The following is a 27,627-nucleotide window of genomic DNA, read 5'->3' as shown; positions in this document are numbered from 1 at the left end:
AATAAGGCTGTATCACAACACAATGTTACAGATGTCTCAAGTTGCAGGAGCGAGCAATTGGCATGCTGACTGCAGGAATGTCCACCAGAGCTGTTGCCAGGGGATTTCATGTTAATTTCTCTACAATAAGCCGCCTCCAATGTCATTTTAGAGAATTTGACAGTACGTCCAACTGGCCTCACAACCGCAGACTACGTGCATGGTGTTGTGTCGGCGAGCAGTTTGCTGATGTCTAGGTTGTGAACAGAGAGCCCCATGGTGGCAGTGGGGTTATGGTATGGGCAGGCATAAGCTACGGACAACTGCATTTTATCAATGGCAATTTGAATGCACAGAAATACCGTGATGAGATCCCGAGGCCCATTGCGAGGCCCATTTCTCTTAAGGTATTTGTGACGGACAGAAGCATATCTGTATTCCCAGTAGAGGTCGACCGATTAATTAGGGCTGATTTCAAGTTTTCATAACAATCGGTAATCGGCATTTTTGGACATCGATTATGGCCGATTACATTGCACTCCACGAGGAGACTGCATGGCAGGCTGACTACCTGTTATGCGAGTGCAGCAAGGAGTCAAGGTAAGGCGCTAGCTAGCATTAAACTTATCTTATAAAAAAAACAATCAATCTTAACATAATCACTAATTAACTACACATGGTTGATGATATTACTAGTTTATCTAGCTTGTCCTGCGTTGCAAATAAATCGATGCGGTGCATGTTAATTTATCATTGAATCACAGCCTACTTCTCCAAACGGGTGATTTAACAAGCGCAGTCACGAAAAAAGCCCTGTCGTTGCTCCAACGTGTACCTAACCATAAACATCAGTGCCTTTCTTAAAATCAATACGCAAGTATATATTTTTAAACCTGCATATTTAGTTAATATTGCCTGCTAACATGAATTTCTTTTAACTAGGGAAATTGTGTCACTTCTCTTGCGTTCCGTGCAAGCAGAGTCAGGGTATATGCAGCAGTTTGGGCTGCCTGGCTCAGAACTGTGTGAAGACCATTTCTTCCTAACAAAGACCGTAATTAATTTGCCAGAATTGTACATAATTATGACATAACATTGAAGGTTGTGCAATGTAACAGGAATATTTAGACTTATGGATGCCACCCGTTAGATAAAATACGGTACGGTTCCGTATTTCACTGAAAGAATAAACGTTTTGTTTTCGAAATGATAGTTTCCGGATTTTACCATATTAATGACCTAAGGCTCGTATTTCTGTGTGTTAATATATTATAATTAAGTCTATGATTTGATAGAGCAGTCTGACTGAGCGGTGGTAGGCAGCAGCAGGCTCGTAAGCATTCATTCAAACAGCACTTTCCTGCATTTGCCAGCAGCTCTTCGCAATGCTTCAACCATTGCACTGTTTATGACTTCAAGCTTATCAACTCCCGAGATTAGGCTGGCAATACTAAAGTATCTATTAGAACATCCAATAGTTAAAGGTATATGAAATACAAATGGTATAGAGAGAAATAGTCCTATAATAACTACAACCTAAAACGTCTTACCTGAGAATATTGAAGATCCATGTTAAAAGGAACCACCAGCTTTCATATGTTCTGAGCAAGGAATTTAAACGTTAGCTTTTCTACATGGCACATATTGCACTTTTTCTTCAACACTTTGTTTTTTCATTATTTAAACCAAATTGAACATGTTTCATTATTTATTTCAGACTAAATTGATTTTATTGATGTATTAAATGAAGTTAAAATAAGTGTTAATTCAGTATTGTTTTAATTGTCATTAATATAAATAAATAGGCTGATTAATCGGTATCTGCTTTTTTTGGTCCTCCAATAATCGGTATCGGCGTTGAAAAATCCTAATCGGTCGACCTCTAATTCCCAACCAGAACTCTACAGAGCTAACCCTGTGAATTATAATTTATGCCAAGTCCAGTGGCTCCAGGTCTTTACAGTGGTGTTCAGCAGAGACTGGTCAAAGCTCATCCACACACACTTCCCTGTTTTAGCCCCATTGATAAAACCTGACTTCCTCATGTTGTCAGTCATAAAAACACTGGGTTCTAGCTGAGGGCATGAAACACTGGGTTCTAGCTGAGGGCATGAAACACTGGGTTCTAGCTGAGGGCATGAAACACTGGGTTCTAGCTGAGGGCATGAAACACTGGGTTCTAGCTGAGGGCATGAAACACTGGGTTCTAGCTGAGGGCATGAAACACTGGGTTCTAGCTGAGGGCATGAAACACTGGGTTCTAGCTGAGGACTGCCCACAGACAGACAGCACAAGTCAGGCTAAGGAGGAAGCCATCACTATTCCCATGAACTCTGGAATAACACACACATGGTGTGTCTAAACAGATAAAAAAGCAGCTGAGCTTCATAAAGTGACAGCTTCCTCCTGAGTTATGGACCCTCGCGGTGCAATGCTGTAATACATCATGGTACATTCCAGTAAGGCAGTGCTAAAGCCATAAACCTGGACGTAAATGCAACGCAGGTTGCTGCATGTGTGCACGCATGTGTGCCATTGCTTACACAAATCCAGTTTGAATCTGCTTGCTAACACGGGTTATATAGGGAGTGGACACACTCCACTCCGGGCTGTTGCGGGGAGATTTCGCTGCAGTGGAATTTCACAGGCATCCAGGCAGTGGCTCAGGGTATTGAAACACCTGTTGTATGTGAAGTGAATCAAGGTAAAGATGTAGTCATTCATAACCGCCACTCCAATGCTAATGTTTCACAGAGTAAACACAAAGAGCAGGAAGGAAGACTTGCATGTAGGCCGAGCAGTGAGCATGCAGCACAAACTGTCTGTGGTGTTGACGTGTACAGCCTCATTCTCACATCCCATTGTACTCAACACAGTAGCACATAAACAACGCTAACGTGAGAGAGGGGCCCCGAGAGAGAGAGAATTGTATGGTTGGTTTAGATCCTTCCTGTTTCCTACTGTAAATAAGGTCCTGAACTGAAGTCCTAAACTCCTCCAGGGAGAGTAAATACTCCTGTTAATTGAGTCATGTAAAGAAAACTCCAGACATTTGATAAGGGAAAGTGCTACTCCTAAAGAGGGTACACCATTCAGGGAACAGTCAGACTATTCTCATGAAGGTTGTGTCAGTTTGGTATGTTGGGGGTTAAAGCCGTGTGGTTGTGAAAGAGCAGCAGCAAGGCTCTGAACAGCTCCTTCAGAATTCTTACCACATCCTGAAACTACGTCAATCCAGCCACACATGCCACCATCTCAAAACCGTATCACTTCAGTTAACATCAACGGGCCAACGCAACAAAAAAGTGCACTCTTTTACACCCCCCCCCAAACACGCCCACAGCCAACAACTCTTGATGGGATCCCCTCTGTCTGCAGAAAAACTAGTGGTATCTTGTCCTGTTGTGTACCTCGCTGGATCATATTTGCCAATTCTCCTTTTTCCTGTCATAAATCAGCATGTGACTTACTGCTCCAACACAGTGTTTCTGTCAACAGATTTGTATATCTAGGTTACACACATTAGAAATATCAATTGGCTCTGTGGCCTTATCAGTGAAGAGGTGTGTATTTCAGTGATCGATCAATGCTCCAGACACAGTGGCACATGGTACTGGCAGCTGCATTGTTCCCTGTAATGGCCTGGCTCTCTCGATGTAAACGCCAACTCAGGAGTCAAATGAGGTAATCTTGCCTGTGTGTAATGTAGACCACATGATTAAAGGACCGTGTTCTACTCCTTGTCCTGTACAACAGGACTTGTCATAGTGTCCGACGTCAAACTAATGTCTACTTGACTCCTAGGGTGGACATGCCCACTCTGCTTCCAATCTACTTGGACATTATCCTGATGTCAGCGCTAAGTAAAACACCTTGAAGCCACAGAATATACTTTAGCCTTCTCTTTTTAAACCTCAACGTACACATGCATAGGCCCCTAGAAGGTGTTTCTCCTTTAAATGTAATATCATTGCATGGATCTCGTCTACAGAGGATACGATATTGCTGCAAACTAAAAGCCCTATGGACACAAACAAGGCCTTCTCTTCCCATGCTGTGGCCATGGGAGCCGCGCCGCCTCTTCTAGAGCATATTTCACACCCATTCACATGCATACTCCAAGAAAACTTTAGTTTTTGTGCTTGAACCCTACACTTTCCCCGTCTGTTTACAAGAGGAAATGTGAGTGAGTGAGATCTGAGTTTGACAGAGAGCTAAAACCACTGGCCTCAAACTGGGCACATGTTGAACCGGCTCCCTCAGTAACGCTAGCTCTAGCCCGTCCTATGTCCCTGCTTCCACAAACACCAGGACCAAGTACACTGGTACCAGAACCACACAGAAAAAACACTGCAGTGACCACAGAGGAAAAGACTCAAACTTATGGCCAAACAGTGGGAGAAAAACACAAATGTTTATAGGGACAGTAGTCGCACCATGGCAAGCGATGGTGTGCGTTTTGAAAAAGCAAACATCTCCCTTCCCTCCCCTACTGGGACGAGTCTTCCCTCCCCTACTGGGACGAGTCTTCCCTCCCCTACTGGGACGAGTCTTCCCTCCCCTACTGGGACGAGTCTTCCCTCCTCTACTGGGACGAGTCTTCCCTCCCCTACTGGGACGAGTCTTCCCTCCCCTACTGGGACGAGTCTTCCCTCCCCTACTGGGACGAGTCTTCCCTCCCCTACTGGGACGAGTCTTCCCTCCCCTACTGGGACGAGTCTTCCCTCCCCTACTGGGACGAGTCTTCCCTCTCCTACTGGGACGAGTCTTCCCTCTGTAGTGCTGATCTCTTCACATGAAACCTAAATCTGATGCAAATCATCATTTCAAGTAACCCCACTTAACACTACAATGAGCCTGTAGCTCGTTGTAAGAGCCCAACAGCACACAGCCACCCATTACAAATGAACTGTGGCCCACTCCAGAGAAACAAGGGGCAAACACGACCCAGGAGCACAATGGACCCTACAGTGCATTTGTACACAGGGCCATCTGATCTAGCGCCCTGCTGACTATGGTCTTCTCACAGGGGGCATAGAACTAGAATGAGCAGAAGGGACATCCCCCGTTCAAAGCAACGTTACATGGTGTAACATGGCAGCCATTTGGAATATTCAACTAACTAATGATCGCATCAGAAAATTGAGCGGGACTTTATCCGTTCTAGTAACAAATTCTATGCTAGGGGGTCGGGACTCCGGGGGTCCTTCAGTGGGGAGGGTCTGTGAAGCACGGTCCATCAGAGACCAGTGCACTAGAATGTGAGCCCACACAACCGGACCCGCTACTATCCCACAATGCACCCTAACACACACACCACTTCTACAAGGATGATGGAACACAAAGGGCCCGGAGTGATGGATGGATGTAGCTTGTCTGGTTGATCTATCCCTGCGCACATTCTACAACACCTGACAGAAAATCATTTATCCTGAGAGCCAGAGAAAGGTGGGCTCAGAGAGGGGCTGTATATCTGTCAATGAGTGTGATTTGAAAACAGACACGTGGGTGGTTATGTGAAGCAGTGGACTTGACAAAAGACTAATGGATTGCCCACCGAAGACGGATGGGACCCGAACACAAAACACACGTCTCACTGCCTGATTAATGTGTTACAATGCCATGGGAGTTAAATTGGGGGAGGGGGCTGACTTGAACAAAAGTGCAATGTATAACTATTCTGTAGGATGACTATGAACTACTAAACATGATACAAGTTGGCATCATCATCATCATCATTAGTTGATTACTTTAGTCATTTGTTATCAGTTCCAGGACTTACCAAATTGAAAATATATTAATATAATGTTATAATGACAAATATATTATTGGCTTCCTTGCACCAAACTTTGCATCAAAAGATACTGAAACTCATAGGCCTAAGCGACATTGCACAACTATGCCATTAATAGGCCTACTGTGCAATTGGAGGATAAGAACTAAAGGAATAGGTTATCCAATGCGGCTCAATATTTTAACGCGAGTCTGTTAACGTGTCTAGATTGGAACACACTACAAAGTAAACAGGCAACACATTCCTTGGCGCACACATTGTAACAACTGGTAGGAGACAGTTGTTGCAACGAACACTAAGCCTTGCGACAATAACAATACAGACAATGTTCACGATACTGTACAGTTATGTGTATGTGCAGAATTGGAACGTGACTGCATTAACTGATCATTGAAAACGGTTCATGTTGTACAGGTTCAGGGTGACATTGCAAATTGATAGCACCTGCAGGATTCCCATACGACTCATGAATCTGAAAGAAGCGATTCAACAGCTGGTTATTAGGTAGTACATGACATTTGTCATCAACTTGATTATGTGGTGTCAATATGGCGTGCAGAAACCGTGTATTTGAAACCGAAACAGGTCAAATAATTAGGTAGTACCTGAGACAGCTGTCTTGGATCAGGAGCGCCGAAGAGAGACGAGCTGGAGCTGAAACTGATGGCTCCTCTCCGGCTGAGGACATGCTTAGGAACCGGCCTGTCTAGAGGCAAAACCGGCAGCTGATAACATACTTCCATTGAACAAAGTCAGAGCTGGATCCAGATCAAAATTCAAATTTAAAAAATGTAATAAACAGAAATGAATTGATAGAATGGAAAATGAAATGCAGGAAACGAATAGGGTTGATTGCAGAGCGGTATCCCTCCTTTGTGGGGGGATCAGTTGTAATGCTTCAGCAGTAAGGTAGGCTACTTGTTCTTGTTCTAGGCGACTTTAAACTTGACAAAATCGCCGTCATTGATACATTGTCTATGTTTCTCGTCTCATTTGGTCCCATTCTATTCGGATTATTTTCATGCTGCTCATTCGCTCCTTATTCCACACAGATTTGGGCCCTCAAAAGACGAGGCCTCTATATTTTCTGCATCTTTATAAAAACGCGTACTCATTTTTTGTCCAAAACTCCTCTCAGACGTGATCCATCGTGATACGTCTCAAAATCTAAACAAAAGGAACGAACGACCCCTCAAAACACGACAGCTACCGATATACAGCACTGGTGGATGAAGTGAAAGGAATCCTACGAGGTAAATATTGGAGAAGTTGCCTTTACAGTGGTTTGGTGATATTCATTTAACGTGCCAGAAGAAACATTATCAATATGTATTCGGTCTTTTTTCACAATACAAGTATAAATAGTACCCGTAATTGACCACACTTCTGTCTCACTCAATGCAGCACTGTGTAATTTCAACAGAAAGTGGCTGGCTCAAGGGGAAACCCGACGTCAATCTCACGCAAATGTCGGCGTCCGGCAAACAATATTAAGTGCAACGAAAAAGCAAAAATGTGAATCAAGGTAAATGTATCTCCTTTAACTACCTAGCTAGCTATCTTCCTTTTTTTTTTTTTTTACGTTAGTCTGCTCTCGAACACACCACCTGCCAGAGATGGAACCGTTCGAGCGACCGCATAACGCCCTTGTGCAATTTATCCAATTGCAGCATGGCTACTAATGTCACATCTATAGTGATTGGACAATGGCATAGACTTCGTTTGCAACAAGCTACGCTATTGGCTAGACGTCCAGGGCGATCCCCGATACTGATTTGAGCAGTCGTTCACGGACGGCGCGGATCTCCACAAGGGTATTCCAGCACAATGGGGTTTGCCCTAGAGCAGTCCACATCATTGCATGTGATTACCTTTCTTGCGTGAGTCATCCAGTTGTAGCGTACTTGAGAAGTGGGACTCCAGTTTTCAATGTGAGGCTATGGTGGAATTTAGTGGAATACACTTCCAGTATACAAAAGTAATGTTTTTTAATGATCTGTTTATAAAAGCTAAAGGGTGTCTGATAGCTCAGACTAATATAATACAAGTCAAGAAGAGGCTACTTACATCTGAAATGACTTGTATCGATCTTTACTGACCACCCTACCTTCATTGATAGCCTGGCTAGCTATGCATACTTTGGCACATGTAACCTTTATTTAACTAGTCAAGTCGATTAAGAACACATTCTTATTTACAATGACGGCCTACATCAGCCAAACCCGGACTACGCTGGGCCAATTGTGCGCCGCCCTATGGTAGCCCCAATCACATCCGGTTGTGATACAGCCTGCATTCGAATCAGCGTGTCTTTAGTTACGCCTCTAGCACTGACATAACATGGAATACAAGGAATGGAGTGGAATATTAGCTAAACAGACTGGCAACCACCCACTGGGCACACACTGGTTGAATCAACATGGTTTCCACGCCATTTCAACTGACGCAGTAGGAAGGAGAACTTCCCACAGATGTATCTGCAAGAGAGAGAGAGAACAGAACTCATACTCCGCCTGTCCTGCATCAATGTCAGGCTGACCTATATCCATTACTAACACCTATTACCTGCAGACAGTGGCTATTGTCCAGTAGGTCTCTATTGTCATGTCGTGTGAGTAGTAGGCTAGACCTAAATAATACCTTCTTTCCATGAAGTCAAGGAACAAACCATTCCATTCCAGAATTCTCCCCTGAAAACACTGTTCTAAGAACCACCTCTACATACATTCTTACTCAACTTTTTTTTCTGTCTTATGCAGGAGAACTGGTGGCTGAGGTGTACCATGGCAACAGTCAGGCTGAATGCCAGTTGAGGGGCATAATGAGTACCCCTCTGGCCTCTCCTCCACTACATCCCTCCCTCCCTCTCTTCTACGGCACTCTCAATGCAATTCCACACAATCACACTCCTTGGGAGGTTCTGCGTCTTTTCCAGGCAACTGAAGCAACAGTGTGCCACATCACTCCACCAGCCAGTCACTCACCCTCAGCGAAGACTAGGCACATGATAGTAGAACCCCATATCAACCTTAGCAAAGGACAAGCCAATCCAGACCCATTAGATTAGACTAGATATCGACTGGTGACGTTCTAACGGGTCAGAATGACTGGGCCTAGCTGTGGTGATTAATAAACTGCATTTTTCATACACATTTCAAAAAGTGTAGTTGAGGTTGGTGTTTATTTGATATTTTTTACTAAATGTTTTCAACAAACCACTTGATCACTCTAAAATTACATAAGTGTGTGCATGCATGTGTGTGTATGTGTACACACTCCCATGAGTGTGACTGTCTGTGGGAAAGGGTAGGAAAACATTTGTTAATTAATTCCTCCAACAGTTCCTTTATAGCACACACATATTGGTCCCTAGGCAGATATGCTCAGCTGCATCAGGCACCCGGCAAGCCCAGGGGGCGCGGAGTATAGAGCATGGAGTCCAGGGACAGGTTAGCTGCATACCTGCTGATTCTCCAAGCAGCTACAAGTATCTTGTTGCAATTCCCCCACACCTCCCACCCCCTCCTTTGTCTGTGACAGCCTTTAGGGAACCAGAGGAGTCGCTAGCGCTAATTGATGATACAGATAAGAGCGACTGACTATTGGCAAAAAGTGGCATTCCTTATATAACATGTTCAGATGTAATAAGCCCACACGTTTAATTTGTCTAGACTTGAACAATAAACATGACTGTTTTTTATCAGGAAATGAACCGTCAATAAAATTTGAATCCAATCCTTCATGCCAATCTGTGGTTTTCTATGGACTTTCAACACCATAAACAATAAATTACAACTGTGATATACCACTCCTTGAAAGAATAACTGTCTGATAACTTTACCCGATCTAAATGATTAGATATCAAATCAAATTGCATTGGTCACATACACATAATTAGGTGATGATAATGCGGATGTAGCGAAATGCTTGTAAAACAATAAGCGTTCTGGGCTAATAATGTAAAAAATAACACACAAAAAAACAAAATACTGCAAAGTTACTTAGTGAACTAGAACCAGAGCTGCCATGTCTGTCAGCGCCATCTTGCCTTTTACTATTGCTATCATTAGTCTTTATATACACTGAGCTGAGGTGAAAACTATTTATATTGTTACGGTAAACTTTGAGTCCACCTGCAAACCCTTTATGGAGTTACGTGTTTACCTCTGGTCATGTTCATCTGTAAAACCTGCATGTATGTATTGCCATCTTGTGGAAGAAGAGTATTCATGCAGGGGGGGGGGGGAGTATCTTACCTTTCTTCTATATTCCAGTAGGTGGTGCTCTTGTGTCACTGAATACAGAGGTCTTGTGAAAACCATGGTGGAACCCTATCGAGCCTACTGAACAGATAGTATACTAAAAAGCACAACATTACATTAAATATTTTACCTTATCTTTCACCATCCTCTCAGACAGTCATCAACCGGTTGACACCATTACTATTCCACCCAAACACGTCAGTATCCTGCAGTATAGTAGACCTACATCCGAGTCCCCTTTAAACCCCAACCCAACATCCAGGTAACAATGTTAGGGCCACTGGCGGCGAGGCCTGCTGAAATGTGAGCCCATGACTATCTGCCTGTATGTTTTATTCATCTCATCTGCTGATCTAGTCCTCCACAGAGCAGACACCTGACTCCACTGACCTGTCTGTCTCTCACAGGGACGACTGAAGCACTGGAGCTGACGGCCTGGACAGAGGAACAGGTAGGAGGAGAGGAACGGGAAAGTCAGAGACAGAGATAGGAATAACTGTGGACAAATGCAGAGGATGTGTTTGGCAAAAATGTATCTTAAGTCTTTTGAGTTCTGTTGTTTGGTTTTTGAGGTCTTAGTCCATGTTTCAACAGTAAGGCGACAGGTTCTCTCATTTTGGTGTTCTCTGATAAATTTGGACAATGTATTTAGTGACTCTTGGAACAAATAGAGTGTTGAAGATAAAACATAGTGAGGGAGAGTTTGGGAAACAATTGAACTGTAGGTTCCCTGTGGGAATTTTTTTAAATTAATATTTACAACAGTTCTATCAATAATGAATAGAGATGCTGTGTGAACAGTATACAATTACTGGCAGATCAGGGGATCAGCTGAACAACCGCACAGTCAACATCAGGTATCATATGAAAATCATTGTGGTTGATGTGTTGTGCAGGTAATGGTGAGAAAAGATGTCAGAGCAAAGGCAACGTTCCCTGTCCACCTCAGGAGAGGCCCTCTATCTGGTCCTGGGCCTCGACAAGACCTGTACACCAGATGACATCAAGAAGTCCTACAGGTACACACACACACACAAAAACATCACACACACACAAAATCCTTGCTCCTTGTGTGTTTGTGCATGTGCAACCCATTTAAAGATTTAGTTGTTGCCTTGAAGCGAGGACCCACCATTTGGAGTCATTGGCTTTGTAGAGTAACATATAACCTGATGCCTCAATGGAGAAACTGGACTGCATATTACATCACTGACAACAACCCTTCAGCATGTTGACTCTTATAAAAAGTTTCATCCATATAACTGGAAATACTGTAATGCTGTTGGATTTTGGTTTGTAAGCAAAGATCCTTTTCTTCATCGACGCAGGTTATACATTGATCTGTAACCATGCACAAACAAACGTCATGTAACAACCAATGTCTATGGAGGTCAGAGGGAATCATTTTAATGGGATGCGTGGCACAGATGTAGAAAAATAATAACTTTGTGAGACAGAGTGACTGACTGCTACAAGACCTTTTAGAATCACAGCAAGTGATTGTCAGACAGCTGCATGAATACAATATGACTTCCATAAAACTAAAATATTAATACTACAGAACAGATGGTACCCCTCGTTGTACTCAGTTCATATCAAGAGTGTGTGTGTGTGTGTGTGTGTGTGTGTGTGTGTGTGTGTGTGTGTGTGTGTGTGTGTGTGTGTGTGTGTGTGTGTGTGTGTGTGTGTGTGTGTGTGTGTGTGTGTGTGTGTCCCACACACAAGCGTGGGTGTACTTGGAAGCTTGTCACATTTACATTTACATTTAAGTCATTTAGCAGACGCTCTTATCCAGAGCGACTTACAAATTGGTGCATTCACCTTATGATATCCGCAACCTGTTGGGAATTGTATGACCCTAGCATTATTGCAGCAGACAAATTGCTATATACCCACTCAACAAGTAGTACCTCAACCTTATAATAAAATAGCAGGACAGACTTCCTATAATATGGAGAGCTGCTGATAAAACTCACTGGTCTCAGTACTCAACTTTAATATGGTTATTGTGCAATAATGTTAGTATGAAAGGAACCTTTGATGCTTAGACCTATTCCAAATCAATTGTCTTAACCCAAGCCGTTATCAATTATATTTAGTAATGTAATTCTACATTTGAATGTAGATTTTGTTTAAGATAACTCTTTTATCCTATAACCTACATTTCAGTCAAAATATGCCTGTCAAGCCCTCGTTCATACATTGACTTCTCTCTCATTTCACCAATACATTTCCATTATGTAGTAAGGCATTCCAACATGTAGTAAGTCAGAATCGAATGACTTATAATATAAATTCACTTCAGACTTCGAGTCATACAGATGCCATCACAATTAGTAGTTCTTAATTAATTGCACTTTCAGGAACCATCCAAATGGTTAGCGTTTGAACAGCCCTTGTTTGTGGTTAATGAATATGTAATCATAGCAGCATTTTCAGAGCCTCTTGGCTTCATTAAAAATAAACAAGCAGACGTGCTTCAGAGCGTCATGAAATGTTGATGAGAAATTATAATTTACAGCAAAAAAAGAGAGTGAGAAAAAAAATTATTATGTAAAAGTGACTGTAGTTATATTTATTTCATGGTGTCTGTCAACCAAGGGTTCCAATGGACCTAATGCCAAAAAACGAACAACTGCAGTTGAAGCCAAAATGGCAAACTGGTATACCATGTATAGCACTGGGCACCAGCATTTAGCTCAGTGTTTCAGTTATATACCGTAGGTTAAATATTTACATATTCTCTAGCCTGACTTAAGATTTTTAATTGTACTATACATGCTATTACAACTTTTTGGGGTTATTGAAGGTTATTGAACTAATATACCAATGCCTGGCAGATGTGTGTGTTGATGGGTGTGAGGGAGCAGGCTTCTAACCCCACCTAATGGGAGATAATACTGCTGCCTCTTACTGAACGCATTAGATAAGACCATTAAATAACAAGACAGTAACAATGAAAACAACATTTCTGTTAGCTAAGCCTTTCAGATTGCATCATCTTTTCAATTTCGTAATATTTTTTACTATTTAGAAAACTTGCTTTGAAATATCATCCAGACAAGAACCCAGAGAACCCGAACGCCACAGATAAATTCAAGGAGCTCAACAATGCCCACTCCGTGCTGTCAGATGCCTCCAAGAGGAACATCTACGACAGCTATGGCTCCCTCGGTCTGTACGTGGCACAGCAGTTTGGAGAGGAGAACGTCAATGCTTATTTCATGCTCTCCAGTTGGTGGGCAAAGGTGGGTTTGTGTGTGTGTGTGTGTGTGTGTGTGTGTGTGTGTGTGTGTGTGTGTGTGTGTGTGTGTGTGTGTGTGTGTGTGTGTGTGTGTGTGTGTGTGTGTGTGTGTGTGTGTGTGTGTGTGTGTGTGTGTGTGTGTGTGTGTGTGTGTGTGTGTGAAAAAGGAAAGTCTATGTTCATGTGTTAATAGTGAATGGTCTATGTCCGTCCTCCACACAGGGTCTGTTTGCGGTCTGCGGCGTGCTAACAGGCTGCTACTTCTGCTGCTGCCTGTGCTGCTGTTTCAACTGCTGCTGTGGGAAGTGTAAACCCAAAACTCCTGGAGAGGAGGACCCCGACACCTACGTGTCCCCTGAAGACCTGGAGGAGCAGATCCGCACAGACATGGAGACAGGTGAGCAAATCAAATAACATTGTCACGTGCCAAATACAACAGGTGTAGACTTTACTGTGAAACGAGCCCTTTCCCAACAATGCAAAGTTAAAAGGGAAGAAAATTAGCACACAAAAAAAGGAAATAGTAACACAATAAAATGGTCACCGGTACCAAGTCAATGTGCTGGGGTATGAGGTAGTTGAGGTGATTGAGGTAATATGTACATGTAGCTAGGGATAAAAGTGACACAGCACAGTTACAATGTCAGGGTGTTGTAACAAAGAGATAAGGTGAGCCCCACTGAGAAGGATGAAGTTTCCCGTTGACACTGATCTGAGGTCAGTGTTGCATTTCACATTCCTAATGGCTAAGGTTAGGACTCTAGGATGGTAAGCTGATCCTAGATCTGTGCCTAAAGGCAACTTCTACCATGCGCAAGCCTCACACACTATCTCTCACTGCTTCAGAATTAGCCTATAGCTCGCAGTTTTATTATCCATCTGTTGAAACAACAACAGCAGCAACCTCCTTAATAAGCTCTGCCTACATCACTCTCCTACCGTATCAATACTACCTCATCTATTAATGGAAAAGCATTTGATGCTGCAAAGTGACTTTGATGCTAGGGCACAAAGACAGTGGAATGGCACAGACGAACTTTAAATATGTTTTCTCAAACACACCAAGTCAGCCAGTTAATGAAAATAAATATACTTGATATATTTGTGCCAGATGTTTGGATATGATAAATTGCTCTGGTGCCAGTTAGCTGTGGGAGGTGGGGTGTGTGTTTTTCCCCATGTCTCTGCAGTTCTCAGATACAACTGATAATTACTGCCTCTGAGTCACGTCTCTAAATGTGTTTCCATAGCAGTTATTTTGAGCCCCATCTCACGATTAAAGGGAAACAATGGCCTTGGTTTCAGGCACTCACTGCAAAGTCTCAGTCCCCATGGGAGGATGATGAGAAGGCCTACTCATGTGTTTGGCTTCAGAACACATTGCTTATGAATATGAATAGGACCTCCTACTGTAGGCATAGCCCATGGTAATTGAACTGATTAACGGGGACTTTACAACCAAAGTTGTAAAACTGCCCTTCAAGCCAGCCAGGCTGACATAGTGTGCCCAGTCTGTGGTGCCAAAAGGACAACCGGCAGCAGGAGGTAAGAGGCTTGACACAGGTAGCCGTCACCCCCTCACAACAGGACAGTCAAGACATCCCCCAGTCTCAACAGGATCAGCTATACTATAGATAGTGTCCTAGGCCTATTTTTAGGAACATTTTGGAGGATATGACATATTTTATTAGTTCTGTGCAACATACTGCAACAACGTAAACGGATGCACTGATGAGTTGATCTTACCTTCTCCAGACGCTGACGACGTCCCCATAATACAGCAGCCAACCAATGCAAGCGAGAGGACCGGGTTGATTGGTGACGGACGACGGGCCTATACCTAACACAACTGAGAAGAAAGATCGGAGGACTGGTGATGTCATAGGGATTCCAGAACTGGCTTTAAATACGTGTATTTGAGTATTTGTTATTTGAATACTTATTTTCAATGTATTTTAGTATTTTCAAATAATGTGGCCCGAATCAACTAAACTAAGTATTTGAAAGTGTTTTCAAATAATTTCCTATAAATAGCCTACTATTTAACTTGTTTCAAAAACAATTTTCAAATACCTGGGTTAAACGCATGGGAGTGTATTTCACTCATTTTATTTCAGTATTTTCAAATACATAGTAGTAGTATTGATACGGTAGGAGTGGTGTAGGCAGAGCTTATTAAGGAGGTTGCTGCTGTTGTTGTTTCAACAGATTCAACTACTTGTCTTTTCAAATAAGACATATCTACTTACTTCCAAATGTATTTGAAAGTAATTTAAACACCCTAAATAGTATTTGAACCCAGGTCTGAGGGGATTCATTCCTTGACCTGGTAGATCCCAAAAGGGTTCCAATTACATTCCACCCCTTGACTACACTTTGTAAATTCTGAATGAGTGTTAGTTTGTGTGCATTGTGTTTTGTGTTTGTTTGTTATTTATTCTGAACAAAATACAAAGTATCCATAGAATTGTGCATTTAAAGGTGTGGCTGTGAAAGAATTGAGAGATGTCAGTATTTTGTCATGTGAGCAATAAAGACTGCCCTTTTTGAAATGTTACTTTAGCATCTATTTTTTAAACCACATTGCCAGTTTTTCAAACATGTAAAAAGGAGTTTCATAAATCAGGTAAGAAAAAATGTCCTCCTTCGAGCCGGATTTGAACCAGCGACCTAAGGATCGCTATTTAACCTCTACAGTCCTCCGCTCTACCAACTGAGCTATCGAAGGGGATACAATCAAAAACGCCACAGTGGGCAATTTATACGTTAAGATGCTTCTCTGGCTGGCATTCTAGCTAAGTTGTGTAGTTTACTTTCTGTCATTAATTAATTTGGGTTAAATAAAATATATTATTAGACTACATTTTTCAATCACAAAATTGTTTATTTGACCTAATTTTAGCAGTCACATATTTAAATGAAGTATAAAAACAAACGAGCTATCTAGCTATGCACATAGGTAGTTACAGTAACTGTTAGCTAGCTAGCCAACGACTTTCAAACGCATTCGACACACTTAGCTAGCTTGCACAGAGTTCTCTTTGTAGCTAGCTAGCATGAGTCAAGTCGAAGATAATGTGGCCATGTGTAACCTAAAAGTATGCTAGCTGTAACAATAATTTACCATTGTCAATGCCTACATTTTCCATAGAAGCTAGCTAGCAACACCGTTACTCTGTGAGCCGGAGACTGCTAGTGCCACATATGTGAAGCTAGCCACAATAAGAATTAACCACAATAGTGGAATTTTCGGTTCGCCTTGAAAATAAAAGTCCCTTATTGAAAGTAATGCAAATGCATACTACACTGCAAAAAAGCAAACTTAACACGTGTAAATATTTGTATCAACATAACAAGATTCAACAACTGAGACATAAACTGAACAAGTTCCACAGACATGTGACTAACAGAAATTGAATAATGTGTCCCTGAACAAAGGGGGGTCAAAATCAAAAGTAACAGTCAGTATCTGGTGTGGCCACCAGCTGCATTAAGTACTGCAGTGCATCTCCTCCTTATGGACTGCGCCAGTTCTTGCTGTGAGATGTTACCCCACTTTTCCACCAAGGCACCTGCAAGTTCCCGGACATTTCTGGGGGAAATGGCCCTAGCCCTCACCCTCCGATCCAACAGGTCCCAGACGTTCTCAATGGGATTGAGATCCGGGCTCTTCGCTGGCCATGGCAGAACACTGACATTCCTGTCTTGCAGGAAATCATGCACAGAACGAGCAGTATGGCTGGTGGCATTGTCATGCTGGAGGGTCATGTCAGGATGAGCCTGCAGGAAGGGTACCACATGAGGGAGGAGGATGTCTTCCCTGTAACATACAGCATTGAGATTTCCTGCAATGACAACAAGCTCAGTCCGGTGACACTGTGACTCACCGCCCCAGACCATGACGGACCCTCCACCTCCAAATTGATCCTGCTCCAGAGTACAGGCCTTGGTGTAACGCTCATTCCTTCGACGATAAACGCGAATCCGACCATCACCCCTGGTGAGACAAAACTGCGACTCGTCAGTGAAGAGCACTTTTTCCCAGTCCTGTCTGGTCCAGCGACGGTGGGTTTGTGCCCATAGGCAACGTTGTTGCCAGTGATGTCTGGTGAGGACCTGTCTTACAACAGGCCTACAAGCCCTCAGTCCAGCCTCTTGCGGACAGTCTGAGCACTGATGGAGGGATTGTGCGTTCCTGGTGTAACTCGGGCAGTTGTTGTTGCCATCCTGTACCTGTCCCGCAGGTATGATGTTCGGATGTACCGATCCTGTGCAGATGTTGTTACACGTGGTCTGCCACTGCGAGGACAATCAGCTGTCCGTCTTGTCTCCCTGTAGCGCTGTCTTATGCGTCTCACAGTACGGACATTGCAATTTATTTCCCTGGCCACATCTGCAGTCCTCATGCCTCCTTGCAGCATGCCTAAGGCATGTTCACGCAGATGAGCAGGGACCCTGGGCATCTTTCTTTTGGTGTTTTTCAGAGTCAGTAGAACGGCCTCTTTAGTGTCCTAAATTTTCATAACTGTGACCTTAATTGCCTACCGTCTGTAAGCTGTTAGTGTCTTAAAGACCGTTCCACAGGTGCATGTTCATTAATTGTTTATGGTTAATTGAACAAGCATGGGAAACAGTGTTTAAACCCTTTACAATGAAGATCTTTGAAGTTATTGGGATTTTTACGAATTATCTTTGAAAGACAGGGTCGTGGAAAAGGTTTCTTTATTTTCTGAGTTTATTACAAACAGTCGTGGAAAAAGTACCCAATTGTTATACTTGAGTAAAAGTAAAGATACTTCAATAGAAAATTACTCAAGTAAAAGTGAAAGTCACCCAGTAAAATCCTACTTCAGTAAAAGTCTAAACGTATTTGGTTTTAAATATACTTAAATATCAAAAGTAAATGGAATTGCTCAAATATATTTATGTATCAAAATGAAAAGTATAAATAATTTCAAATTCCTTATATTAAGCAAACCAGACGGCACATTTTCTTGTTTTTTAAATTTACAGATAGCCAGGGGCACGTTCGAAACACTCAGACATAATTTACATTATTTATGTAGTTTACAAACAAAGCATGTGTTTAGTGAGTCCGCCAGATCAGAGGCAGTAGGGATGACCAGGGATGTTCTCTTGATAAGTGTGTGAAATAGACCATTTTCCTGTCCTGCGAAGCATTCAAGTAGTACTTTCAAGTATTTTTACTTGAGTACTTTACACCACTGATTACAAATAGTGGAATCATGTCATATTTGGACTAAATAATCATTAACAAGATAGGAATGTTGTTATATAAATGCAACAAAAGACAATAATTAGTTAATTTCACACTAAAAAAGTAAAATATGAGCTACAACACAATATTTGCGTAATCTCTTCACAGTTGTGTTCTGTGGGTGTCACTGAGTAGACTGATACACCATTTCATTCATCCACAATTCACAGTTAAGGCTGTGCAGTGTAATTTGAATGTCAATACGCACAATAGGCTGACTGGGGAGGTGATTTCCCACAGTCAAAGTCCCGTAATAACAGCTACAGCGCTAATATTTGTGTAAACTCTTCACAGCTGTGTTCTCTGGGTGTCTCTGAGAAGACTGATACTTAATTGATCCTCAATCCTGTACAGTGCAATATGAATGTCCAATACACATATAGTAGGTTGACTGTTAAGCTTAATGTGGCTCATTTCACAGTGGTTTCAGAGTCCTGAGCTATGATGCTAATATTTGTGTATTCTCTTCACAGTTGTGTTCTGTGGGTGTTACTAAGTAGACTGATACCCAATTTCATTGATCCACAACCCATAGGTAAGGCTGCACCCTACAGGTGATTTCCCGGGCTCGGTTCCATAACGGGGAAGAAGAGGGCTTAGCCCCCTCAGTTGAAACTTGTGCTCCTCGGTTTTATGTTCTTATATTTAAAAAAATAAAAGCAAAAAAGTTCAAATGATTGAGTGACAGGTTGACGCAAAATCTGTATCTCCGCTGTGCTGTGTCAGCCCAATGGACAGAGGGCGCCACGATGTGTGTAGGGGGCTATGGAAAGCCACTGTGGCGGTTAGGTATGATTTCATTGGGTTTCCATAAAAAGCAGGAAAAAATGCTTCTCATCTGTGAGAAGTGAATAATGTGATATGCCTTCGCCTGTAATATTTTATTTTGATTCATAAGGGCGGTGTCAAGTTTACCGTTGAAGCTGCTTCACTCAACTCTGCATCAAACCCCACCACTACGAACTTTAATTAGCTTCTTAGCTTGCTGTAAAAAGCGTTGGTCTTATTAGGCTTGTCTATTTAGCTAGCTCGAACCAGCTAATCTGCCACTGCCACGATGGATATCAGAAATTGGCTTCTCCAAAGTACCCAAACAAAGCCTGGCTCCTGTCTCAGTGGTTGTTAAAAGTTGTGACAGCATTGTGAAGTTCCTCTCTGACACCAAATGCATGTGTTCGTACTACACAGAAGTAAAACTCGAGGCTACAGGGCTGCTGAAGGCAGTGACAGACCCGGCTTTAAGTTTAAAGCCACCATGGCGCACAGAATCCTCAGTCTTCTCAACCCTCCAAACAAATTGCTCAAGGCAAAAGCAACAGATCTTTACACTGGAGTCAAAGTTGTCCGTAGTGCATTTGAGTGCGCCGAGAAGACATTTGGGCGCAGTTCCGTGCCAATGGCACTGACGCACCACCAGTTCCAAGCAAATAACAAAGTTATGTATGTATAAATATCCAGCAATACGTGGTGGACAGTACAGTGGGCCAGGAGGACAGAGGAGAAGAGACTGAGTGTAAAAGACTGTTCTTGGATGCTGTCATTGGTGAAATGTCAGAATGATTCAGCGAATGCAACAGCCAACTGGTGGAGGCCCTGTGTGCCCTTGACCCAGAGAGCCATGACTTTCTAGATGTAAAAAAGGTTGGCGAAAGCACTACTGGATCAAAGCAAAACACATTTGGTGGAAGCTTGGAAGCTGAGTTTAATGTCGCTCGCCAGTTTTTGCAGACTGAAATCGCCCGCACCTGGTTCAATTAGGTCAAATGGACACCACTAGATATCCTGCAACGATTCTCTGGGCCTCTCTCCGCTATGCCGACCATGCTTACTGCTCTGACACATGGATTGACTTTTGGTGCGTCCACAGCTACATGCGAGAACAAATTTTCCACTTTGACAAACGTGTTCAGTCGGCACAGATGAAGCATGGGGATCTTACAAGAAGATTTCGGGGAGAATTGAATGATCGATTACTCAGGAAGTTCCACAGAGCATCAAGGAGGCTGCAACTCTTCTGGGGAAAAAAATCGAGTAGTTAAAAAAAATATTTGGTCATATCCAATTAAGATGTTGTCTCATCGCTGCAACTTGGGAGAGGCGAAGGTCAAGTCATGCGTCCTCTGAAACATGACCCACCAAACCGTGCTCCTTAACACCCACCCACACCAATGTGCCGGAGGAAACACCATTCAACTGATGACAAGGTCAGCCTGCAGGCACCCAGGCCACCACAAGGAGTCACTAGAGCACTATGAGCCAAACCCTCCCCTAACCCGGACAACACTGGGCCAATTGTGCACTGCCCTATGGGACTCCAGGTCAAGGCCAGTTGTGACACAGCCCGGGATCAAACCCAGGTCTGTATTTACGCCTCAAGCACTGTGATGCAGTGCCTTAGACTGCTGTGCCACTCGGGAGGCCATCTGGTTTGTTTTTATAAAAATCATGGGTGGTTTAGCCATTGGCGTCATTTCATCAAAAACCTAGGGTATGGAATGACGCCAATGGCTATATCACCCATGATTTTAGGGTGTAGGCTATGTTTTGGTTATTTGATCTCCATTCACCTTTTGTTTACTGCATTTGTTACTGTAAATGTAACTAGCCCAAATATAGATTTTTCCATGCCATTATTGATCTGTTATTGTGTTTACTAGGCCTACTTGGTATAGCTGTTTTGTTTTGTTCGCATTAATTTGTTCTCATTCGCAGTCGTGTCAGTATTCTAAGCCAAATTATTTTCCAGTAATTTTGTTTGCATGCATTAATAACTAGGCTACTACTTTCAGCATTTAGTTTGCATTATTTTGGTAAGACAGCTGTGTGTACGGCTGCATTCACATAGGCTGTCAGTAATACTCTAGGTGAATTACCCTATCTATCTTGTAGCCTAAATTCATTACCAAAACGTACTTTAGTGTGTAGGGTACTATCCATTGTACTGATACAGCGCAGCGGAGTTAAGCTACAGATTTAGCGCCAGTGTCACTTCAAAAGCACTCAATCAATGGTGTAGAAGTCGCTGCATTTTAACTTTATGTTTATTGTGGTATATAAGCAGAAATAATTCCAATGCAAAACCCCCCCAAAATTGTGCCACCTCTGGCCCCTCACCGATTTCCTTAGTCACTTTATCCTGGCACCGCACAATAAGAGCTACAATGCTAATATTTGTGTAAACTTCACAGTTGTTTTCTGTGGGTGTCATTTTCAGTGAAAAATGTATGTGCAATACACATAGTAGGTTGACTGGTAAGCTTCATGTGGTTAATTTTACAATGGTTTCAGAGTCCAGCAATAAGAGCTATGACACTAATATTTGTGTTAACTCTTTACAGTTGTGTTTTGTGAGTGTCACTGAATAGACTGATTCACAATTCATAGGTAAGTCTGTACAGTGAAATATAATTATGCTCCCAATGCAATTCTGAAATGTCATACGTTCACAGTGCAATATCAAGTTTTTTTAATCAGGGACTTTTATTTTGAATGCGGTTCGCATTCAAAATAATGCCCGCATGCCCGCATTCTCCAAAACTTTTCCCGTTTCTCATTTTATCCACTGCTCCCTTTATAAATATGTGGGGAATTAGCTCAAATGGTAGAGCGCTCGCTTAGCATGCGAGAAGTAGCGGGATCGATGCCCGCATTCTCCAAAACTTTTTCCGTCCCAGCGCGTGGCCATGTATAAGTTAATGTGAGTACACATTTAAATTACTTTATGGCATTATTTCGCGCAGGCATGGCCAGCTACGCGCTATAGCGGTAGCCTGATATAGTAAAGATTGACTTTCCTTAACATTCCACTAGTGTGACTAGTTTCACATAGGTGCCAGTGCCGAGAAAGAACTGCCTGAAAATGTTTCACTGCGAGGGAAGTAGCAACATTGTAGCTACAGTCAAAACAGCACTCGAGATAGCCTGCTGTATTCATTTTATCCACTGCTCCCTTTTTAGCTATGTGGGGAATTAGCTCAAATGGTAGAGCGCTCGCTTAGCATGCGAGAAGTAGCGGGATCGATGCCCGCATTCTCCAAAGCTTTTTCCGTCCCAGCGCGTGGCCATGTATAAGTTAATGTGAGTACACATTTAAATTACTTTATGGCATTATTTCGCGCAGGCATGGCCAGCCACGCGCTATAGCGGTAGCCTGATATAGTAAAGATTAACTTTCCTTAACTTTTCCTATTCATCTCGATGGTAAGTCTTATCGCTATGGGTGTAATATATTCGACAAACCAATTAGGATCTGGCTAAAAATACCGGAATCAGTTATAGAACCCTTATAGAGCCCTTTATGGTTGTGAGGTCTGGGGTCCGCTCACCAACCAAGAATTCACAAAATGGGACAAACACCAAATTGAGACTGCATGCAGAATTGTGCAAAAATATCCTCCGTGTACAACGTAAAACACCAAATAATGCATGCAGAGCAGAGTTAGGGCGATACCCGCTAATAATCAAAATCCAGAAAATAGCCTTTAAATTCTACAACCACCTAAAAGGAAGCGATTCCCAAACCTTCCACAACAAAGCAATCACCTACACAAAGAGATGAACCTGGAGAAGAGTCCCCTAAGCAAGCTGGTCCTGGGGCTCTGTTCACAAACACAAACAGACCCCACAGAACCAAAGGACAGCAACAAAATTTGACCCAACCAAGTCATGAGAAAACAAAAAGATAATTACATGACACATTGGAAAGAATAAAAATAAAAAACTGAGCAAACTAGAATGCTATTTGGCCCTAAACAGAGAGTACACAGTGGCATAGTACCTGACCACTGTAATTGACCCAAATGTAAGGAAATCTTTGACTATGTACAGAGCATAGCCTTGCTATTGAGAAAGGCCACCATAGACTATGTGCACACTGCCCACAAAATGAGGTGGAAACTGAGCTGCACTTCCTGACCTCCTGCCAAATGTATGATCATATTAGAGACACATAGTGTGCCATCACAGCAGCAAGATTTGTAAACTGTTGCCACAAGAAAAAGATCAACAAGTGAAGAACAAACAGCATTGTAAATACAACCCATATTTATGTTTATTTATTTTCCCTTTTGTACTTTATTAATAAGGATCAGACCTTTTTTTTTTTTTTTATGTAGTCTAAAATGACATACCCAAATCTGAGCCTGTAGCTCAGGACCTGAAGCAAGGATATGCATATTCTTGATACCATTTGAAAGGAAACACTTTGAAGTTTGTGGAAATGTGAAATGAATGTAGGAGAATATAACACATTAGATCTGGTAAAAGATAATACAAAGAAAAAAACATGTGATTATCTTTTGTACCTTCATCTTAAAATGCAAGAGAAAGGCCATAATGTATTATTTCAGCCCAGGTGCAATTTAGATTTTGTCCACTAAATGGCAGCAGTGTATGTGTCAAAGTTTTACACTGATCCAATGAACCATTGCATATCTGTTCAAAATGTTGTATCAAGACTGCCCAAATGTGCCTAATTGGTTTATTAATACATTTTCACGTTCGGAAGTGCACTCTCCTCAAACAATAGCATGGTATTCTTTTACTGTAATAGCTGCAATGGACAGTGCGGTTAGATTAACAAGAATATAAGCTTTCTGCCCATATCAGATATGTCCTGGGATATTTGCTAATCACATTAGCCTACATTAGCTCAACTGTCCCGCGGGGGGTACACTGATCTCGTAGAGGTTTAAGTTTGTTATTACAGAACGATCTGGCATTTCACCATCTGGGAACAACACAACTGCAATTGTTTTCTCTCATTTATGTCCAAGATAGCTAGCCACAAAGCTAACTAGCTAGCTAGCTAACTTTAGCTGCCTCTCTAGTCTAGATCCAGTTCGCCAGCAGAGCAGCACTCCCCAAAAAGACAGGGGTCACTTTTGCTTTTAGAACTTTCTAATCATCTCTTAAGTTGTTTAGCATGCGATCACACTAGCTACATATATTTAGCTAAAAAGACTGTTGATGAAATTGATTGCTTTCTTTGTAGCTAGCTATCTAGCTTGGTTGTAGGCTACAGTAGGCTAGTACAGTAACGTTACAGTAGCTAGCTAAGTTACACCTTTACTGATTGACAACAATGCAGCCTGAAAACTTCTGTCTAGCTAGTTGGGCTTAGAAATTGATAGATAAACATATGGAGAGATCACCAATTCATGCAGCTGTGGTGGTGTCAATTGTTTAGCTATTTCCCTGCTTTAAAGAGTGAAAATACTCAAGCCTTTATCCATACCAGCAGGTGTCCCATGAAAAAGTTGTCTTCAATGGTACAACCAGGTAATTAAAGCTAAAATATTCTGTGCACTCTCACTAGATAGAAGTGTGTGCTTCAGTGGCAGATTTTCTTTTAAAAAATAGACAAAGATAGTATCAGCAATTCTAAGTCAGATGAGACACATCTGGTGTCATTCATTTACAGATGATACTTAGATTGAGAATGATTTCCATATATTATATTGAGCATGGTGTGCTATTGTTTTTAAACACACAGCAAACAAAAAGCTGCCACCATTGTGGGTGCCGTATATATCTTTATAAGTTATGCATACTTCATGTTAATATTCCATTATCCTAGGTCCTCCATTCCCGAACGAGAAGCCGCTTGACCCTAGCAGGAAAGACCAGAGATCTGACTTCGAATTGAGTAAAATTAAGATCACTCAAGTTGATATTTAGATTTGGAGTCACTGACAAGAATTGGAACATGAACAGGCTTAGTCTACACTCAGGTGGAACAACAGATACGTAATGCATTTGTCAACAACGGTTGTGCCAATTAATGTATATCACAAGGGTTGAGAGGTGTGTACACACTTGCAATGTAACCTACATCTGTTGTTAAACTCATTTTTAAAAATGTATGTTTTTTTACCCCCAATTTCATGGTATCCAATTGGTAGTTACAGTCTTGTCTCATCGCTGCAACTCCCGTACGGACTCGGGAGAGACAAAGGTCAAGAACCATGCGTCCTCTGAAAAAACGACCCAACCAAGCCGCACTGCTTCTTGACACAATGCCCGCTTAACCCAGAAACACCAATGTGTTGGAGGAAACACCGTACACCTGGCGACCGTGTCAGCGCCAGGCCCACCACTGGAGTCGCTAGAGCAAGGACATCCCTGCCGGCCAAACACTCCCCTAACCCGGAAGATGCTGGGCCAATTGTGCACCGCTCCATGTGTCTCCCGGTCTGCTGCGACAGAGCCTGGACTCGAACCAGGATCTCTAGTGACCACTGTGCCACTCGGGAGGCCCCATCTGTTGTTAAAGTCGAGTGATGAATAAGTCCTAGAGGTTTTGTAAATTCACATGATTAACCCTATGTCAATCCAGATCTGAATGTTTTATATCCTTTCTACTGTACACTAGTAGTTGATGCCAAAGCTAATCTTTCAATGTCCTACTACAAGGACTCGGTCAGCTTGACAAGCTTTTGTGTCATATGAACACACACACACACACACACCATGGGTTGCCATGGCGAGTACACTGAGCAGTCAGGAAAAGCTCATATTGTGCATTAAGTGACTGAATGCAACAAAAAAGAAACAGCACAGTGACATGATCACACAGTTCACTCTCCGCCTCTCAATTACACGCTCACTCACTCACATAGTTTAGCTTTATGATTATTCTCATTTAAGGTAATTGGGCCTCTATTTCAGGAGAGGGATGACATGCATGACCTGGCTCTCCTCTGCTGAGACCGATCCGGGCCCAGCAGCGCAGGCCCAGCTCTAACAGTGGTCCTCCCTACAGGTTGTCCTGTTCCCCTCCCCTTTGGCACCAGCTCCTGACACAACAAAAGAGGATTGCTCTGAAGAGTTCCTGCTGGATACAGGTAATTCAAATGAAATCACACACATAATTATGTGTGCAGGCACTAACTCATTCTAACACACACACACTTGATTTAGGTTAGTGTATAGTAAAGGCTTTGTCATTAAAAATAATATTGTGCCTCTCTTTCAGATCTGCCAAGCCCACCTCTGCCACTGCCCTTGAAAGCTTCTCCACTGGGCCCATCAAGAGATGTTGCCTTTTCATCATGGACCACGGCCCATGGACAGAGCCCATTAGAACTGCCAGTGATGTCCTACTGGTCAAGCACCACAGGGAGGAAGAGACCCTGAAGTGGGTGGATCTGCTGTGCTCTTAACACCAGCCCAGAGAATCTCTAGAGACGCACAGCTGTGACATTATGTTATTGCAGAGAGTAACGTACTGCCACATCCCCTTCCACCTGCACTTCCACAGCAGAAAACCTCACCAATTCAAGGATACCATTTGAGGATTTTGCTGCGGCTGCCTTCTTTCAATGGGAGCTGGAGGCCTCGATGCAGAGGAAGGAGTGAGGAATGGGCGAACTGAGAAAATAAAAAATCCTTAGAGCAGCATCCCTCCGGCCGTCGGTACAGGTTGTACAGCCACCTGTACACATCTGTAAAGCCACCTGTACACATCTGTGCAGCCACCAGCCGCTGAAACAAGGCCCCATCAGCCCTCACACACATACCGGCTTGCCTTGAGTGGCAGGAAAATATCTACTGCCTTTTATGTGACTGAAAGGTGGAGATGGATGGTGAAGAAGGGGGAATGACTCTACAGACACACACACACACACAGAAATAAATAGGAGCTGAAAATCTATTTCCATTAATGGAAGTGGTTTGGACTCGTTTGATTTGTATTTATTTCACAGGTACTGTCCATTCTTTTACATTACTGTACATACATTGCTGGATATCACTGTATATATTATTGTCCATTACTATTTTGTGTAAATGTTGCACAAAGGCCAACCATTTATTCTAATCGCGGTGAATATGTCTTGTATCATAAACTAATTGCTATAGTTAGTGTGTGAATACGTTTGTTGTATGAAGAGTTGTCCTCCAACACTATCATAACTATGGCTTTGATTTCATTCAAGTAAACCTCAGAGTAATCTTCTCTATGAGCTGCTTTAGAGTTGTCTTTATGAGTAAGATACATGCCTTTCCATTGTGCTCTAACACTCATAAATATTCCTTTGATTTCATTCTATTAAACCTCAACGTAAAGCAA

General features: G+C 42.5%; 2 protein-coding genes, 1 long non-coding RNA gene and 1 other non-coding gene across 10 annotated transcripts in view; 2 read left to right on the top strand and 2 right to left on the bottom strand.

Moving 5' to 3' along the window:
• The window catches only part of LOC139583420 (high affinity 3',5'-cyclic-AMP phosphodiesterase 7A-like), a 44,638-nt gene extending 38,122 nt beyond the window's left edge, over positions 1-6,516 (bottom strand). For all 3 annotated transcript variants that reach the window (XM_071414487.1, XM_071414488.1, XM_071414489.1), the window contains exon 1: positions 6,379-6,516. In XM_071414487.1, coding sequence (XP_071270588.1) covers positions 6,379-6,516 — 138 coding nt within the window. The remainder of the gene's footprint in view (positions 1-6,378) is intronic.
• A 26-nt stretch (positions 6,517-6,542) lies between these two features.
• Positions 6,543-15,836, top strand: LOC139583422 (dnaJ homolog subfamily C member 5-like). Of its 3 annotated transcripts, XM_071414491.1 has the most exons (6): positions 7,194-7,298; positions 10,443-10,486; positions 10,932-11,054; positions 13,070-13,283; positions 13,502-13,676; positions 15,035-15,836. In XM_071414491.1, the coding sequence occupies exons 3-6, from the start codon at positions 10,948-10,950 to the stop codon at positions 15,121-15,123; spliced, it is 585 nt and encodes a 194-aa protein (XP_071270592.1). In that variant the 5' UTR covers positions 7,194-7,298; positions 10,443-10,486; positions 10,932-10,947; the 3' UTR covers positions 15,124-15,836. The 3 variants fall into 3 exon arrangements, 1 of the variants encoding a protein (XP_071270592.1); XR_011676557.1 differs by lacking the exons at positions 10,443-10,486; positions 10,932-11,054; positions 13,070-13,283; positions 13,502-13,676; positions 15,035-15,836 and adding exons at positions 6,543-6,682; positions 6,912-7,026; positions 8,533-9,508 and having other exon boundaries at positions 7,178-7,298; XR_011676558.1 differs by lacking the exons at positions 10,443-10,486; positions 10,932-11,054; positions 13,070-13,283; positions 13,502-13,676; positions 15,035-15,836 and adding exons at positions 6,913-7,026; positions 8,533-9,508 and having other exon boundaries at positions 7,197-7,298.
• Positions 15,837-15,921: 85 nt separating this feature from the next.
• trnay-gua (transfer RNA tyrosine (anticodon GUA)) lies at positions 15,922-16,007 on the bottom strand. The gene is given in 2 exon segments: positions 15,922-15,957; positions 15,971-16,007. It is a non-coding gene; the product is annotated as a tRNA-Tyr (tRNA).
• Positions 16,008-22,058: 6,051 nt separating this feature from the next.
• LOC139583419 (uncharacterized) lies at positions 22,059-27,627 on the top strand. Of its 3 annotated transcripts, XR_011676556.1 has the most exons (4): positions 22,059-22,634; positions 24,799-24,836; positions 25,135-26,401; positions 26,533-27,627. It is a non-coding gene; the product is annotated as an uncharacterized lncRNA (long non-coding RNA). The 3 variants fall into 3 exon arrangements; XR_011676555.1 differs by having other exon boundaries at positions 24,799-26,401; XR_011676554.1 differs by lacking the exon at positions 24,799-24,836 and having other exon boundaries at positions 22,062-22,634; positions 26,226-26,401.

Source organism: Salvelinus alpinus, chromosome 8, assembly GCF_045679555.1.
Source record: "Salvelinus alpinus chromosome 8, SLU_Salpinus.1, whole genome shotgun sequence".
In the NCBI taxonomy this organism is placed as follows: Eukaryota; Metazoa; Chordata; class Actinopteri; order Salmoniformes; family Salmonidae; genus Salvelinus; species Salvelinus alpinus.
Note: the sequence above shows the minus strand (reverse complement) of the source record. Positions and strands in the feature narration are given on the sequence as shown.

Coding starts and splice junctions, on each gene's coding strand:
- LOC139583422 (XM_071414491.1), top strand. CDS start 10,948: ATGTCAGAGCAAAGGCAACGTTCCCTGTCCACCTCAGGAGAGGCCCTC. Junction 11,055..13,069: donor GACATCAAGAAGTCCTACAG/GTACACACACAC, acceptor TTTACTATTTAG/AAAACTTGCTTTGAAATATC. Junction 13,284..13,501: donor TCTCCAGTTGGTGGGCAAAG/GTGGGTTTGTGT, acceptor TCCTCCACACAG/GGTCTGTTTGCGGTCTGCGG.